At 44.0% G+C, this 19,117-nt stretch overlaps 1 protein-coding gene across 1 annotated transcript in view; it reads left to right on the top strand.

The window, feature by feature from the left end:
• Positions 1–13,318: 13,318 nt before the first annotated feature.
• PTPRT (protein tyrosine phosphatase receptor type T) overlaps positions 13,319–19,117 on the top strand; it is a 783,412-nt gene continuing 777,613 nt past the window's right edge. The window contains exon 1 of the mRNA XM_063092330.1: positions 13,319–13,475. Coding sequence (XP_062948400.1) covers positions 13,319–13,475 — 157 coding nt within the window. The remainder of the gene's footprint in view (positions 13,476–19,117) is intronic.

The raw sequence follows: 19,117 nt of genomic DNA, 5'->3' as shown, positions 1-19,117 counted from the left end.
CTCTGGACCCCTCTCTTTGTAGCCTTGCCCTTTTTATGCCTGTTTGTCCACCTGTAAAATTGGGAGCTGGGCCAGATGATCCCTTCTCTCTTTAAATTTGAGAGAGCAGCGGAATTTCTGCATCTCCCCAGGCTGTTTTGGGAAAGAAGACTTGCTGGGTTGGGCAGGACCACTTTTCAGGCTGGTCAGACTCTCCAGCAGGTCTCCAGATGGAACCATCTTTACCTGTTGCAACTGAAGGTGACTGTTCTCTCCTCCCTGTCCCCTGTCCTCTTCTTGGCAGCTTGAGGCTGGGTGCTGACCCCAGATATCAGCTCCTTTAACACATTTTCCTCCTGGTCACGGTGCATCATGGTGCCTGCATGCAAACTGGTGCCGAGAGGGCTGGGGCATGTGAGAAGACAGAACTCTACCTGCCATGTCCCACTGTGTTCTTGTCCTGCACCACATACAAATGTACCATGGCAGACTCATGGAAAAACTGGCCAGAACAGAGTCAGTTATTTCCAGGGGACACCTGGCATTCTGAGTCCCAGCAAATGTAGCTGGGTACCATGGAGGAGGATGGTCACAGTCTTGTAGGATGTCAGAAGTTGAAGAGCCCTGGGAGAGGGTTTAATTTATTGCCTCTGTTACACATGAAGAATCTCTGGCTCTAGAGGTAATGTGATGTGCTCAAGGTCACACAGCAGGAAGTGGTGAATGAAGCTGCAATTTATAATGCAGATCAATAGCATATCACGACAGGCACTGCTCAGACATACAAGATATGGTGGAAAAAGTCAGATACAGTTTCCTTAAAATATTTTGTTTGTTTTATGACATTATGCAGGCTGAACACATATATCATAGCTATCGTCTTCATTTCTAATTCATACATTGGGATTAAATATTAATTTAACAAATACTTATTAGGCATCTACTATGTGCCAGGCACTGTTCCAAGGTTTTGCAAATATTCAATTCACCCAGTCTTCATAACAACTCTGAGAGTGAGTACTATTATTATCCTAGTTTACCATTTACAGGTGGGAAAATTGAGGTACCTAGAGATTAAATAACTTGGCCAAGGTCATACAGCTAAGTACAAAAACAGTAGAGCTTGGGTGATAGTTCCAGAGTTCAAACTTGTTAAAGGTACCAGTACCTTGTGCTGTGTCTCACTGGGCAAAGAACGTCATCCACCACCCAAGGTGGGTACGCCTGAGGATTGCTAATCTTGTTGAACCCTCTAGTCTACCAGTGGGAAATCTGCAGTCTGGAAAGGGGGTGAGACCATCAGATCAGGTTCTAAGACATCGTCCTTTCTCTTAACCCTGTGCTGTTCCCACTGCACTGTGCTGCCTTGGAAATCCAAACATGTTTCTGATCCAGAAGACACCCAGCAGCAAGTTTATTATTCTCTCTGGAAGTCCCTTGGCTAACTTCCACCTTTGTTGTTTTCATTCCTGCATTTAATATAATGGGCTATGTAACCTGAGTTGCCGCACAGAGTTTCGGAGAGAAAGAACCAAATGAACAGATCAGACACCACTTCCCTGGTCCTCAGGGAATGCCCAAACCATCAGAGAGACATCATCTTATTTATAATAAATTCACTGTTCAAAGAGTTTTAAAACATTTTTTCCCCTATTAGAAGTATTGTTTCTATCTGTTGAGTCCATGAGTGTTTGACATTGGATGACTTTATAAAACATTCTACTAATTGGATTTGTTAAAGCAAATAAATCAAACACTAATTGGAACGTGCCCTGCCATTATTTTTGCTTACTGAATTAGATATAATGGTGTGAAGGCCTTCTTATCATATTTGTGCACTTATTTAAACACCCCCCTGGCACACATTTCTGCAAATTCAATTATATATTCAAAAAAAGAATTCAATTTATGCAAAGCTGGTTTACATTCATTCTGGGGGCAAGACTCGGCTACCCATGATCGGCTGCTCATGATTAATAAGCCCAACTTAGATATTGTCCTGCCTTCAAAGCATTTATTGGTGTGAAGGTAGAATCTCGATGATTTGGGGGTTGGGGTACCTTTTATTTTGAATGTGTGTGTACACAAAGCAGGGCTGGCTTCATCGGCATGTAGCCTGTGTGGTCATGCAGGCCCTGGCCCTCAGAAGAGCCCATGCTTAGTTCAATAATCTGCTGTTGCCATCTTGATTTCTTAGTAATTCTAAAGTAAGAGACTCTGCATTTTAGTTTTGTACTTGGTCCCACAAATTTTGTAGCTGGACCTATCTTGGAGGTTGCCTTGGTTCTCAGACCTTCTGGCCAAGGAGGAAGTCCCTGACTGGAGTCGTGGCTCTACCTCTGATCTGGTACTGAGTATGTCATCTGCTATGGCCTTGGTTTCCTCATCTGTAAAGTGGAAGTACTATTCTTACCCATGAAGAGCACATGCTATAATGTAAGCATAATGTTTATTTAAATCTAGGGAGGTATAGTTCTTCACTCAATCCCTCATCCTAAGGGCCAGAAGTATAGCATCAGAAGATGATGGAAGATGCCCCTCCACTTCCCAGAGGAAAGAAGAAACATTCTACAACTAAGAAATGAGAGAGAAAAGTCAAAACACATGACATCAGACACTCAAATGATGATACACAGTACTGCATTAAAATTCAGTGACTGTATTAAAATTGGAAATTTTGATATTGTTAGAGCAAAGGTTGGCCAACTACAGCCCACAGGATAAATCTGGATGTTTACTGGTTTTTATATAGCCCACAAGGGAGGAATCATTTTTACATTTTTAAATGGCTAAGAAAATCAAAACAATACTATTTTGCGACATGAGAAAATCATGAAATTCAAAGTGCAGGTCCAGTAAATAAGGTTTTATTAGAACACAACCATGCCCATTCTTTTTGTGTTGTTTATGGCTACTTCTGTGCTACAATGGCACTCATGAGTGCTAGTGACAGAGACCATGTGGTCCAATGTATAGGAAGAATTCTGAGATGGCCTCTGGTGTACATTTCCTGTATAATCCCCACCTCTTGGGTGGGACTGGGAATACGATGGATTTCACTCCCCTGATTACGTTATGTTGGTGACAAAGGTGAAAGAATTTTGCAGATGTAACTAAGGTCCTAAATGAGTTGACTTTAGTTAATTAAAAGACTGATTATGTTGAATGGACCTGATTGAATCAGATGAGTCCTTTGAAGGTACTGGGTTTTGCCTGAAGGGAGGGATTTTAAACATGATGAGGCTTACGGAGGGGTCCATGTATCCAGGAGCTGTGGGAAGTGTCTAGGGGTTGAGAGTTGCCCCTCATGACTGCCAGCATGGGACGTGAATTCTACTAACAACATGTGAGTTCAAAAGAGGACCCTAAGAAAGGAAGGCAGCCCAGCTGACACCTTGATTTCAACCCTGGAGGCCCTGAGAAGAGAACCCAACTTTGCTGTACCTGGACTTCTGCCTTACAGAAACTGTGAGACAAAAAATAGGTGTTGTTTAAGCTGCTTAGTTTGTAGAAATTTGTTATGCAGCAATAGAAAACTAATACACAGTGTTATGAAATGAATTTTGTCCCCTCAAAATTTATATTCTGAAGCCCTAACCCTAAGCGTGAGTGTATTTGCAGATTGGGCCTGTAAAAAAGATCAAATGAGCCATAAGGGTGGGGCTCAGCTCCACAGGACTTGGAAGAGACACCAGAGCTTATCCTCTCTTTGTGCAGTACACCAAGGAAAGACCATGTGAGGACACAGTAAGAAGGTGGCTGTCTGCAAGCCAGGAAGAGAGCCCTCACCAGAAAACTACCCTGCCCGACCTCAGGCTGGGATTCCTGGCCTCCAGAACTGTGAGAAAATAAGTGTCTGTTGTTTAAGTAACCCAACTCATGCTATTTTGTTATGGCAGCCCAAGCAGACTAATATAGCCCACAAAGCTGGAAATATTCATTATCTGGCCCTGGCCCTTTACAGAAGAAGTTTGACAACCTCCAGTTAAAAAACAAAAACACAACTTTGATGCTATTCCTGTTTCCTGTTTCCTTTAACCATTTATTCCTGCAAAGTTTTGAATCCATCTGAATAGCTCACAAGTGTGAGTTCCCTACATATCAGTGGTAACTATGTGAGACTGACACCCACCCCATGCACCTTCCTGCCTGTCTTTGAGCCCCCGACTCCTTCTCCTCCCTACTGCATCTTCTCCCTACCCTCCATGCCTTGACCTCCAAGATTGCAGACTGACATTTTGGGCCTGGGCAGTGATTGGGGACAGGGAGCATGCAGACTGACTCAATGCCATTCTTACAGGGATTGGGGAAGTCCTGTGCAGACACTTGTTTCTCTCAACCAGTTTCCTTCAAGGTCAGGGTTGCTTTCCTGGTTCATCACCATGGCAACCTAGTATAATTGGTAAGTGCATAGGATAAGCTAGTCTGGGTTCAAAGCCTAGCTTTGCCACTTGAGATTTGTATGATCTTGAGGTAGTTTTTTTTACCTTTCTATGCCTTAGATTCTTTATCTATAAAATGGGGTTAATGATGATCGTATCTCTTGCACAAGGCGATTGTGATAATTAAATGAGTTATTATTGGTAAACACATAGTTCAGTGCCCGACACTGAGCAGTGTTATCCTTCTATCACTTAGATCTAGTTGGGATTTGTTTCTGCTCAGTAGCTTTCTGTCTCCATCTCCTTAATCTTGTATCATGATTACCTGGCCTCACCATCTCTACTCAAACCCTGCTCATAGTTTAATCCTGAGCAGTGTCGGGTCTCATCCTGGACCTGGTGCTAATGCTCTCATTGCTCCTCCAATGGCTTCTTGGCCTGTCCATGGTCTCATCTTACTCTTCTCTCTTACCAGGTGGCCTGATGGCTCCTCCTTAGTTCATCCTTTGACTTCTTTCCTCTATTGGTTCAGAGTCTCTATCTATACTTGGCCTTTGCAGGTTTAGGGCAAATGTTCCTAAAAGCTCCAGCTTGACCTCTGAGCTCTGTTCCTACCCTACGTGAGGCCACTGGGTTTACTCTGGCCCCCAAAAGAGGCCTGATGGAAGATGTACAGGAGCCCTTTAGTCTAGACTCTGAGTAGAGACCAGCATGCATGCTCCTATTTTCATGGAGCTTTGGACTTGGAGTTGGAAGGACATAGTCCTGTGGTCTCAGTCCCCAGCCCCCTGATCCTCAGTGCTAGGGGTATTCTCTGGGCTCCGTGAGGATGGATATTAGTGGACTACTAGGACTTTCTGTTCCAGCCACATATGCCAGGAGAGGGGGTGTGTTTCTGTGCGTCTTTGTGCATGGCAAATCACCTTGGTTCTGGTCATGTTCTTCAAAATTATGAGCTCTACCAGAAGAGCTACCTACAATATAGAGTAACTGAAGGCAAATTTCCTTTTTTTTTTTTTTTTTTGATGTTTGGCCCAGTTTTCTCTCTTCATTTAACTTCATTTTTGGATATTAAAGGCACAGCTTTCTTCTATTCTGGAAGCATCAGGGTGAGACTCAGATTCTGTGAACACAAACAGAGTGTCCTAAAGAGGGGCAGAGTTGGAGTGACGGAAAACAGTTGGGCTTTGGTAGCACACAGTCTAGGGCTAATGTCTTGGCTTCATTGCTTTATGTGGGTGAATTTACTTCCCTGAGCCTGTGATACTGTATCTGTAAAATGGGTACAATCAAGAAGGCAGGACCTATGGTGAGGGTTAAGGATGATTTAGATAAGATCTGCACACATCCAACTGTCAATAAGAGGAGGTGTTGCTGTTATCACTGTATGTGATGTCACCGTTTTTCCCCAGCTGGGCAAGTCTCTTAGGAGCTGTGATGACAAGTTTCCATCTGTACAAAGGAGAGAGCGATGCTTCTCTCTTGGAGTGGGTGTTGGCAAACTATAGCCCTGGGCAAAATCTGGCCTGCCATTTGTAAATAAAGTTTTATTGGAACACAGCCACACCCGTTTGTTTAGGTATTGTCTGTGACTGCTTCTGCAGTGCAACAGCAGAGTTCAGTAATTGTGACAGACTGTGTGGCTGCAAAACTAAAAATATTTACTATCTGGTCCTTTACAGAAAAAGGTTGCTGACCCCTGTCTCAGAGAGTGGTGGTGTTGGAGTTACCTATATTCATGTACATATAGATACACATATAGATCTACATAGCTCAAATCCAGTGCTTGGCACACAGAAGCAGCCCAACAAATCTTTTAGTTCCTCTGCTGAACTTAATTCTGTTTGAGAATATACAGGATCATATCTGAGAAATGCAGAGGCAGACGCATTTATATTTTTATTGAATTCTATTCCTCTCTCATTTTTAAAAGAAGAGCTCATGTTTTTTAAAAAAAATTCTGATTGACACTATAAACTTTATTTATGCTTTAATGTATCCTAAAGTATGTATCCTGCACTATTTTTACTTCCCTTACAGATGCTGATATGCTATACATTACCAAACCCAAATGGATTTTCAAAATCCAATTTCCTTGCTACAGTTTTCCATTTCTCTGTTGAGTTTTTATGTTTTCTCATGTTGGAGCATCTGGGGCCATTGCCACATTTTGACCTCAACCTGCCCAGAGAAATAGCTTCTCTGTTTGGGTGCAGGGTCCTTTTATAGTGGCTGCACTTCCCTGTTGTCCCCCAATGATGTGGGTCTTCACCAAACCAGGAAGTGCCCTCCGGAGGCTGAGCTCAGTTCATGGCGGGGAGGGGGGGGTAAGTTTATGAAGTTTTGTCCTCGAAGAATGACTGTGGTGAGGTTGATATCCACTAAATGGGGTCACCTGCTCTTCCAACCTGAATAAGGTCAGCATTGAAATGAATGTCTTTTGGGAATCTCTCCAACCGTCGAGTCTCCTCTAACATCCTGCTAGGAGCACCTGCAGCAATGGCTGGACCATTTTTGTCAGGTTTTATGGCCCCTAGGAATTGCACCAAGACAGACAGATGTAATTTTTGAAAAAGTGAGAGGAGCTGTAGTGGACTCAGGGTCATGGATTTGAATGTTTCATGCTCGGCTTTCCTTTCTTCTTCCCTCGGTGGCCCTCAGTGGCCATGGCATCGTAGCTGGCACTTGGGCTGGCAGCATGGCTCTGCATCTCTGTGGCTCCTGAGTTCCCATTTTTTTCTGAGTCTCTGGAATTCTTAAATTTCACAACTGGAAGTTTCCTTGTGATCATCTTGTCAAGCTCATTGCATTGCACACCAGAAATGAAGGCTCAGAAATGGGGAAGGGATGTGGGCTGACAGGTTGTACCCAGTTGGCAATCCCCATTGCTGTCAGAGTGGACAATCTTGGGCTCATAGCCACTCTATTTCTCAGTCTGTTGGTTGAGAAGAAAAAATCCAGTGAGAATTGCTTTAAAAATACTTATTAAGTATATTTTCTCTTCTGAATAGTTTTTAAAACTCATCTTTGAGTGTCATGCCAGATCAATGAAGAGCAGAATCTAGACTGCATTGTGTTGGCCCTAATAAGTTGTTTTTCCTAAATTGCATGTTTGGGTGATGCTATCAATTTATATTGAGAATGATTATAAGAAACAGTCTCATGAGATTGGTCATGCACCCCTTGTGTAGAAGTTGTCCAATATGGGCCATGGGGTTTTTGTTACGAGTATTCCTATAGGGAAGTTCTTGTCTGATCTAAGCGCCTGGAATGGTTGTCATTTTCCAGAGCAATTGGTTCTTATTGTATGAGCACAGAGTGTCCAGTGCCTGATCAGTTTTTCCTTTTTCTGTAGGTGTCAGAAGCTCAGAGCCAAATGCGTAATCCCCTTTTAGCAGATGGACATGTGTGAAACTGCAGCATGGATTAGCAACTCCCTCCTGCTGTTTTTCTTTTCTTTCTTTTCCTATCCTCAATTTGATTTTTGTCATCATTCTGTATTTCCTGCTTCTATGTGTATTAGGCTGCTGTGGCTGGACCAGCGACCAGTTAGACAGCATCCCTTGAATGTGGTCTGTGTTCTCGGTCTACACAAAGCACAGAGGGCTCCTTAAATTCCCCTGGCTGTATTTCCTGCTTTGCTGGGAGCCCAGGAGCTCCCTGGAAAAGTCATGAACTGTATGTACTGCTAAGATTCAGACATGTGTGTGTGATAAAGTGCAGGACAGGGGCCTGTTTCTAGAAACTCTTCTATAGGAAGGGACATCAAGGTCCCCATGGGGATGACAAATTCTAGCATAATGGGATAGAACTGACAGTGGGGCCTGAATATCCTGTAGAAATAGTGGCTTAGGATAGACTGTGAGGCTGCACTTGACTTCACTCTCAGCCAGCCACTCTGTGAGGCAGAGAGAGAACCATGGTTTGAAATAAAAACTAGGTCACTGGGGTCCCAGGTCTGCTGCTGTGACAAAGAGCAGACTGTTAGAAGGAAAAGCATTTGCTCACAAGCTGCAGATTAAAATGACCACCAGAGCTCAATAGGGGCACAGCAAGGTGGTCCAGGGAGTGGTTGTGAAGACAAGGGTGTTCCCTCGTTTTTAGAGGACCAGGACCTCTCGCAGTCAGCTCAGCAGGAGCTGAGTAGTTCACCTACAACTGGGTGGAGGCAGGGAGCTGAGGAGTGAGCAGTTGATCCATGGACTGGGGGCAGTTGTTAATGTGACTTGCTTGGGATCTATAACCTGGGACACCCAGAGGTATAATGGTGAGCACTTGTAAATTTGTCTAGAAGAAGGCAGAAAATTTGTTTAATTAAACCATTAGCTAAAACTACTTAGTAACTTCTTTGAGTGTCAGCACATGTGTGTGAAAGCATTTTTGGCACTACATCTTCAGTGTAGATTTGTGTGCTTGTCTTTCCCTGTACTCTGTGAACTTTGTGAAGTTAAGGATCATATCTCTTGATTCTGCACCCCTATACAGAGTTCATAAAAAAATAAGACCTTTGTTTACTATTTCTAGAATAAGAGAGGGAATGGATTCTAATGGAGAGACCCAACCATCTTGAAAGTCCTCTGTCTTCCTGATCCCCTCTCATTACCCTGTAAGTGGAAGACTTTGTCATTGGTTTTGGGGAATAATTCCCTCTCTGGCCTATTAGAAAGAGCATGGGCTCTGCAGTTGGGCTGCTATGGAGTTAGTCTTGGCTTTAACTCTTCTCTTCTGAATGGCCTGAGCTGATTATTTAGCCCCTTGATGCATCAATTATCTTATTTAAATGTGAAGTAGTATTAAAACATACCTCATAAAGTTGTAAGGATTAAGTGAAAGCTATTGAGATAGTATATGGAATCAGTGTCTAGTGTACTGACTGACACAGAGAAAATGCACTGGAGAGTACACTTCTTATTATACTTATTTATTTTTTTAAACTACTGTATTGAGATATGACATACATTTTATATTAGTCAGGATGCTGTGAAGTTCTGCTGTGGTAACAACTAAACCCTCAGATCTCAGTGACATATGACAAGAAAAGTTTATATTTTCCTCCTGAAAAGTTGAGTGCTGATATTACTGTCCAGGTGACTCTCTGGGTGGCTCTCCTCCAGTGAGTGTCTCAGGAATCTAGACTTCTTCCTTGGATGCTGCCATCTTCAACCACAGCTTTAAACGTCCTCACAACAGGGAAAGGTGAGAAGGATTGCCTGTAAGAGATTATTTTCATGGGTAGTTCTGCAAATGGTGGATATCACTTTGCTAAGTATTTCCAGGATTTGCTGCATGGACTTCCCTAGATGTAAGAGGGCCTGGAAACATAGTGTTCTTGTGTGCACAAAAGCAAAGAAGGAGAGCATTTGACATACACGTAGTATTATCTTGGCTACATTTTTCTTCTCCTATTTTCTTTACCATCCCTGGAGGCTGATCTCAGTTTAGGATTCTCAGTCAGCTCTTCCCAGTAACACTGGAATGCTGCAGGGTCCTCTTCTTATTGATCCCAGCACATCAGGATCTGTTATCCGTGGCATTGACCTGACTCATTTGTCTCTACAGTCTACAGCGATGTGATGGTAATGTAGAGAAAGGAGGCTGGTTCTCTTAGAGCGATTGGAATTGCTGCTTCTGCTACTATTGTTTTGTACTTTTAAAAAATTTAAATGGAGTGCATTGTTTTTTTATATCTGGGGCATTCACTCTACTATTCTGGTCAGAGACAGTTTATAGAAGCGATTTTTTGATGATTGTTTGGAATTTGTCAAACAACCAATGTGGGAAAGGGGCAAGGAGCTTTCTAGGTAGAGGTGGCAGGTGTGAAGTTTGGAAGAGCAGGTTGAGGTCAGAGTTTGGAGGAGCAGATTGACTAATATTGGCTCACAATTACTCAAATATAGTTTGGTCTGTGTTGGGCATCCCATTAGCATTTATTGGTTCACTTATTCAACAAATATTTACTAAGCCCCTACTATGTGCCAGAATGCTTCCCAGCCATCCTGAAGACCATATTCTAGTGGGAGCTGGTTGATTGTCTGCCTCCCTTCCTGCCTTTTGAGAGTCATCCTTCTCTAGTATATCTGGAAAAAAGTCCCCTCTATCATCTGCTCCTAAGGTTTCCTCTCATTTTCAGTGACTTCCATCCCTCTCTGTTGACCCTTGTCAGTCCACACTGGTCATTTGCCTTTCTTCCCACAGTTCCCAAAGCATCAGTGACACATGGCTGTTGTATGTAGCCAACTTTCACTGAGAGGTTGGATGTAGTGGAAGGACATTGCAGCATAGGGCAGGGAACTGTTTCCAGTTCATGGTCAGAAAGCTTCCTGGACTGCTCCAATTTAGCAATCCTGTCACTGACTTCCAACTGCAGCCTTCATAGCATGTGTAATTATTTATTAGTTTACTCGCTTGCTGTCAGTCTGTCGCACTAATTTGTGATAGCATGCCTCTTCTGTAAATCATTTTATAGTCAGTGCCTAGTACTGTACCTGGTCTATTTAAGTTCTCAATTAAGTCACTGTTGAATTAATGAGTGAGTAAGTGAAAGCAAACAGATATTTTAGTCCCTACAATGCATCAGCCATTTCCCATTCCAGGAAATTTTTCATTGACCATCACCTTTTGTAGGTTCCAGCTTTTCATTGTGCTTCTTGGACCTTTCTCTCCCTTTCTTTTCCTTTCATCTCTAATTGTCTACATACCATGCACCCACCCGCAAATTCTCATTACTCTTTAGTGCAAAGCGATTTAACACTCTCAACTCAACCCTCCAACTCCTGAATCACCAAAATAGGTCCAACCTCCTTTGCCCACCCCAAGATTCATTGGCATCCTATCTTACTCCATTCAGGCTGCTATAACAAAATACCTTAAACGATAGAGATTTATTGCTTTCAGTTACGAAGGCTGGAAATTTCAACATCAAGTCACCAGCAAATTCAGTGTCTGGTGAGGGTTTGTTCCTCATAGATGGTGCCTTCTATATGTCCTCACATGGTGAAAGGGACAAACAAGTTCTCTAGAGTCTCTTTTATGAGGGTACTAATCCCATTCATGACCTAATTACCTCCCAAAGCCTCCACGTTTTAGAACCATCGCATTAGGAATTAAGTTTCAACGTAAGAATTTTCTGGGGACACAGACATTTAGACTTTAGCAGGTGCTAAAGGCCAACTCTTCTGGGTTTCCATATAAAGCAAGAAAGGAAAGTGGAAAAATCTTTGTAATCTTCAATGGTGTCTTGATCACATTTTTTATCAAATCTGTCAACAGGACTTCCACAAGAATATCTAGAGGAAATCCCAGGTCTGGGGTACAGAGAAGGGATTTGGTCCTTTGAAGCTGATGGAAACAATGATGTGATGTTACACGAGACTGCAGACACAGGCAGGGGCCAGTGGGTACATTAGGCAGAGATGTGTTTGGATGTCATCTTGGTCTGTTTGGGCTACTATAACAAAATACAGCTGATGAGCCCATGAACAACAGAAATTTATCTCCTACAGTTCTGTAGACTGGGAAGTATAAGATGAAGGTGTTGGCAGATTTGGGGTCTGGTGAGGGCTCACTTTCCGGTTCACAGGTGGTGCTTTCTCCTTGTGTCCTCACATGGTGGAAGGGGAGAGCTAGCTCTCTGGGTTCTCTTTATAAGGGCACTAATCTCAATAATAAGTATTCTGTCCTCATAACCTAATTACCTCCTATAGGTCCCACCTCCTAATACCATCTCCTTGGGCGTTGTGATTTTAACCTGTGAATTTTGGGGAAACATGAACATTCAGACTATCGCAGATCTGTGTGATGGGGAACCTATGGTGTTTAAAAGAGGGGGATGGGGATGTGAAAAGATCTCTGAGCATCAAAGAGACAAGACGGGGGCAGTGGAAAAGATGGAATTGGGTGTGGCACTGGGGTCTCAGAGGAGGCTGCTGCCAGCCAGGAGGCGACTGTGGAAGTCAGTTCTGGTGCTGCCTCCCTGCCTCTGTGTATCCTGCGGGCTCACCTGGAACGCCCTTCTCCCTTCTGTCTGCCAATGTGTTGCTCCCATCCTTCAAAGCCCTGTTCAGATCTTCTCCTCTTCTTCCCCTTTCTCCTCCAGAATAGAATGGGCTCTTATTTCTCTGAACAGGCCAGCATTTTTTATTTGGAGTCTCCATTCTACAGCCCACATCTCTCTTGATGTCACTTTGAGGGGACTTATGGCCCATAGCATATGCTCAGTGAATACTTGTCAAAATGGAATGGCCATAACTTATTGTCAAATGATGGATGGCTTAAACTTTAAAGTTAAAAAGAGAAGCTTTAAAGACTGTCAACATTGACTTTATTATCATCCAGATGCATGATTTTCTAATTCCTCACCAATTTGATTCTTACTCTGTGAAAAATGACTTTTCAGACTGTGTTTATGGGGAAAGAGGTGGTCATTGAGAATGTATTCTGTGCCAGTTGCTTTTCATATGTTATTCCATTTAATCCTTGTTATATTTCTGTAAGGTGGATATCTCCCTCCATATCTCCACGTTACAGGTGAGCAAACTGAGATGCGCAGGTGTCAAGCATCTGGCCCGAGCTCACACAGCTTTGCAAAGCTGAGATGTGTGTCTAGTTTTGCTAGACTCTGAAGCTCGTGATCTTTCTGCTGCCTCACATCATCTCTCAATGTTGCAGGAAGCAATTACAGAGGCATGCCCCAGCATTCATTTTTCCTACTTAGAAGGGGACGTTGCTGTTTACTTTTTTGAGAAGGAAGATTGAAATCAATGTAACTAGCCTTATTAGCTTTTTTAAATAGAGGGGTCCGCAGATGTCAGTGCCTTGCCTGAGAGCACCAAAGCAAACATAAAAATCCAATTTGTTCGCCTTTTTTTCTTTTGAAATCTTCTCCAGAGTTTAAGATTCAAAGCTGTAAATGAAGAGCCATTGAGATGGGGGTAAGGAACCAAGCCTCAGACACAGGAATGTATTTACCCATTTCTCTTTTGTCTGCAGGTGGCTGTTCCTTTGATGAGCACTACAGCAACTGTGGTTACAGTGTGGCTCTGGGGACCAATGGGTTCACCTGGGAGCAAATTAACACATGGGAGAAACCAATGCTGGACCCAGCAGTGCCCACAGGTACGTGATCCATCCTGTCTGGGGCTGTGATGGGGATCGCTAGCTTTTATGATGACTCATAGAGGAAGAACTTTCTTATAGATTGAGCTGTTTGAGAGGGCAGTAGATAACTTTGTAAATAGTGAGTTTTCCATTCTTAGATGTGTTCAAACCAAACCTGAGTGAATTCTTCAGGATGTGGTAGAAGTCATGTCACTTGGATTCAGGGATCTTTAGGGTTTATTTTAGCTTTGAGATCCTAAGCTTTAGCTACAAGTAGGGCATCACTGGGTTTTGCTTGGGAACATGGAGGTGGTGGGATTTTAGAGGAAGAAAGAGCTTCTGAAGAATTTGAGCCCACTCCTCTTCTTTCAGGCCACAGAGACACAGGTTGTATATGTAGGGAGACTTCCACAGTCAGAATATTACTCTTAAGGTTGATGTCCTGGCATCCTGAATACAAAGATAATTCTTAACCAGTGGGTTGAAAGCCTAATGTAAATTCTTGATGGAATCCTGCATGAGGAAGGTCTATGAGAGGTACACCTGATGTATTTTAATGGAAGTACCTGGAAGATACTCAGTGAGAACACATTTAGAGTGAGGTATTCATGGGCAAGGTGAATCTTGAAGAGGCTTACCTGGTGATGTAAGCCAGGAAGAGTTGCAGCTCTGGGAAAGTTAAGATCGCCTCTCTGGTTAATACAATCCTCGGTGTAGTTGTAAACGCAATTGGTTGTTGGAGAAGAAAGGCCGTTCTCTGTGGTTCCTCCCTGACCAAGGACTCCCTCTAATCCACACACTGTCTTGGTTTTATGCCAAATCCTCCTAGTTCTCTTTCTCAACCTCCTTTGTCAGCTCACTCTGGCCATTAAATTTTGGAGTTCCTCAGACTTCCTCTAAAATCTTTTCACACATGGCCTCAACCACACCCATAGCTTCAGATACTATCTGTACACTGGTGATTCCAACATTTATACCTCCTGTCTAGACATCTCTTTTGAACTTTAGACCTACACAGTCCACTGCCCAGCTGCCATGTCTTCCTGGCTACCTCTGCAGAAAGAGGTTTTCCAGGATGCTACTAAGCTGGAGGCAGAGAAGTTGCTCAGAGATGTTCAGATGAGGGTGTAGCCTCATGGACTTTGAGTTCAGCTGCAAAGCAGGAGGCCACTGCTTGGCTCTTTATAGTTCCTATTAAGAGCATAAATTGTATAAGCTTCTCCTGACTATTGATATAGGTATAGTCTTAGGTATAATAAAGGGCTGTGGTACAAAACTGAACATTTCAGATCTGGTAGAATCTTATTCGGCATGAACAGAGTCATCAACAGCTCCACAAGCCTATTAGTAAGGCAAGATGGGACAACCTCTATGTCTGTTGCCCCATTATAATTTTTAATAGTGCTGGCTGTATTCTCAACAGTGCCCTGGCTTAGATGATAGAGTCACCCATCCCATTAGAGAGCCCAAGAGTCCAAGACACCTGTGCCTCAACATGTCACATATGCTCTGCTCTGCATGGCCATCTTTGATATTGGCCAAATAAATCCGGATCTTATAGTGTATGTGTGCATGTGTGTTTAGGGGTCTGTGTGTGTGTGTGTGTGTGTGTGTGTGTGTGTGTGTGTGTGCGCACGCGCATGTGCTCTTCCTGCTCATCTTTAGTCCATCTGAAGCCCTATAGTGTCTCATAAACTCTCCAAACTCAACATCTCCAAAATTGAACTTGTGATTCACCCATTCCCCCTTCCTTGTGTACTTACTCTCCAGTGTTCCTTATCTTGAGAAAGCCTACTTCATCCACTCTGGTACTGACTCAGAAACCCAGGGGCCATCCTTCTATCTTTCCTCTCTCACCTCCTTGTCCAATCAGTCACTTTGTTCTGCCATTTTACCTCCTTAGTCCAACTTGGGTCTCCCCAAGTCTCTCTGTCTTCACCACCCCTACCCTGGTGCAGACAGCCATCAGCACTCTCCTGGGTAACTGCAAACCTTTTTAACAGGCTCCTTGACTTGCTCTTTTGACTTTAATCCTTTTTCCACACAGAAGCCAAAGAGATTATTCTAGAATATTGGCCTGTTCTTATTTCCTTTTCCCTTCCTTGTCCCTGTCCAGTTTCTGCTAGAGTCCGAGGCTTCCCATTGCTTTGGGAAAGAAGACCAAAGCCCTGCTGTGGCCTCCAAGGCCCTGATGGCTGACCCTCCCTACACATCCAGGCTCATCATGTTCTGCTTCCCACTGGGCTCACTACATACTGGCTTCTGCCAGTTTCCAAAATGTCCCCACTCTCTACTGCCTCAGTGACTCACCTGATCCAGTTTTCATGGATCCTGTCCCTCCACTTGCTCTCTTGGTCTTCCACTTCATCACTCAGCCTGCAGCAGCTCTGTCTGTAATGGTTCCTGTTGCACCCTGCACTTTCCCTCAACAACACGCATCACAGCCCGGGTTGCTTGTTCCTGTACATTTTACCCCCAGGTAAGAAGTTTCATGTGAATAGCGACCATGGCAGTCTCGTTCACTGATTTGTCTTCAGTGCCTAATGCATCACACGTCATGTGTACTAAATAACATTTTGTTGGATGGATGCACGGATGGGTGGACAAATGGTCATCATGTGTGTTCTTTTTTAAATAAAGAAATGAATGATACATATTATTAAAAGCCTTTGGGGGCCCTCTACTAACTGATCACATATTTTCATCTTTGCTACTATCCTTCCCATCTTACAGATCAGAAAACCAAAGTTCCAAGAAGCTAAGTGACATTACTGCTTTTCCCTCAGGCTACTCTCTCTCCCCACAGACATGACTCTTGCTTCTAATCCTAATTTTCTCAGCCCCTCATTATGGCAGAGTGTCATTTCATAAATATTGGATTGTGCTAATACAATCTTCTGAGCTTTTCTAAATAGAAGCATTTGATAATGATCGCTGAAATTATTCTGTCATGATGCGCCTGTGGATTTCAGCGGCTCTGCATGCTTCTTAGGCAGAGAGGCATGAAAGTGAATTTGGATTAGGGGAGAATGTTTGTTCTTCTCATGGGCAAAGGCTGAAATCTTACTCTTCCTTCTGTAAAGCCAGCAGCTTCCATCTTTTTAGAAATTTAGCTTGAGTTTATTTATTCAGATGTTCCACAGCCTTTTACTGATCCCCTTCCATGTGACAAATCTGTGCTAGGCTTGGTCTGGGTAAATCGGACTGTGTCATTTTGGCATTTAATCCCTCCAGTGGCCTCTGCTGGCACATAGGGTGAAATCTGAACTCCTCACCATGGCTTGAAAGGTCCTGCATGATCTACTCTCTTCTCCAAGCCGTTTTTTTTCCTGTCTCAAAATGCTACATTGGCCAAGTTTTGGTTCCTTGGGCATGTCAGATTCTTTCCTGGCAAAGGTCCTTTGCACGTGCTGTGCCTGCTCATTAGGATTGTTTTCTCCACTCCTCATTTGGGCAGTTTACTCAGGTCTCAGCTCCCAGGACTTCTTCTCAGGGATGTCTTTCATTATCTGTTTTTCTAAAGAAGGACTTCCTCATTATTATACCATAGCTGAGTGACATTGGAGCCTCAATCCTTCTGCCTCAATTTTCTCATCTTTAACTTGGGGACCAGTGTGAGAGTTATGTGGGCTTCCCTAAATTATTTTCCAGTTCTTACAGTCTCTGGGACTGTAAGTCGAAGTCCACCTTAGGACTTTCCCCTTCTTCAAGCTCAGCGGTTCCCAGATGCTGCTTTACAAAGGGGAACCGCCCCGCAGGTGGTCACTGACAGGCCAGAGGGGCTTCCCAATGCCCAGTGTGCACTACTTCCATGAAGGCTTGGGTGCCTCCAGCTGAGCCTCTTACACACAACCATGGTCATACTCTTTTCCTTGTTCATCTCCACAGGAAAAGCCCTCGGGCTAGCATTCCCAGCTTCAGGGTTTACCGGGGTTGTCACAGAGGAATGGGGGTTACTGCATCCACAAACCCTCTCGCCAGGCCTCTATCCTGCTAACAAAAATAACTGCAGCCACCACTTGTTCCCAGCCCTGTTTTCTCCATCCTTGGCATGGGTTCCCATACGGCAACCCTGAGGCACAGCTCAGGGCCCAGCAGAGGGGCCTTTGGGGGGCTTCAGGGAGATGCAAGTGCTGTATGTCCTGTTAAAGGGCTGAAACCAGAGGTAATGGGGCTTGAAAGGTTTCCTTCTATTTCCTTCTGATGCTTGTGAACGTAATTCTGAGTGTCATGAATGAAGGAGGGTTGAATGTTAGGCTGCAAATCCAGGTGCACAAGAGGTGCTGTACTTGTTTATTTATTTACTTTTTCTTCACATCAACTTGAATCTGACCCTGAGCCTCCAGTGAAGTGAGACATTAAATTTTAGTTGTGGTGGTGCATCCCTTTCCTTGGGTTCTATGAATGTCCTGGGTTGTTGAGCAGGCTATTCTAGTTACTCCATTGTTTGTGGCATTTGGGTCTAGTGATTCTGCTGCTTCTTTTCCAGCTTAGAGCCCTTGTCTCTGGTCCAGCCAGCCCAGGTACGCCACACAGCATCCCTTCTGGTACCTGCCTCTCGGCTACTGCCACTGAGTAGTGTGGCACTGCAGATCCATCTCTGTCCCTCTCCCAGGATGAGGGGACTTCTCCCTTCACCTTGTTAGTCTTCAAAGGCACACCACTCGTGGCTCAGCCTTTCTCAGACCAACTGCATATTCTCTTCAGTAAGTTTAGACTTGAGAAAAAACAAAGGAGGATAGAAGGAAGCCTGACTCAAGCAGCTTCTTCTCTTTGTCCTGCACGATATCTGGAGCAGAGAAATGCAAAGCTCCTAGTCAGTTTCCTGATTGGAAGGGGCAGGAGTTGGGAGAACATACATACAGCTCGTGCACATGCACATGCACAAACACACATGCATGCACACACATGCACAGAGATATTCCCCTGTCACAGAAGCAGCAGTCTCCAGGGTGGTTTTTTCCTGCATGCCCCTGGCCCTCGGCTGTGAGTTTCTGCCTTGCTATAACTACCTACCTGTGTTTACAGAGAGAGGACTGGGCTCTGTTATAGGTTGAATTATGTTCCCCCCAAAAGATAAACTGAAGTCCTAACCCCTGGTACCTGTGAATGTGACCTTATTTGGAAATAGGGACTTCACATACATAACCAAGTTAAGATGAGGACATCCCAGTCACACTGAGCCCTAATCCTATGTGACTGGAGGAGGCAGAGACTCAAAGAGATGGGGGAAGAGGCCACATGAAGACATGAAGACAGAGGCAGAAATTGGATCAATGCAGCCACAAGTCAGGGATGCCAAGAATTGCTGCAGATACCGGAAGCAAGGCCAGGCAAGGAAGGTTTCCTCCCTAAAGCCGTGGGAAGGAATGTGGCCCTGCGTATACCCTGATTTTGGACTCCCAGCTTCCATAACTGAGGGAATAAGCTTTTGGTCTTAAGCCACCCAGCTCGTGGTAATTTGCTATAGCAGCTCTAGGAAACTAAAACCGGCTCAATCACACATCAGTACCTGATCCTGCCATCTGCCCAGGTTGCCTTTTCCACATGAGAATTCATGCAAGAGCACTGCATGTATTGGAACATTTGCTTTCCTCTAAGGGAACTGGCATTTACTGTGTGTTCACTCTAACTAAGAATTGGGTCAGAGGGCTGGCCAG

The sequence above is a fragment of the Cynocephalus volans genome, chromosome 1 (assembly GCF_027409185.1).
Source record: "Cynocephalus volans isolate mCynVol1 chromosome 1, mCynVol1.pri, whole genome shotgun sequence".
Classification (NCBI taxonomy): Eukaryota; Metazoa; Chordata; class Mammalia; order Dermoptera; family Cynocephalidae; genus Cynocephalus; species Cynocephalus volans.
The sequence above is the reverse complement of the archived record's forward strand: the minus strand, read 5'-3'. Positions and strand labels throughout refer to the sequence as shown.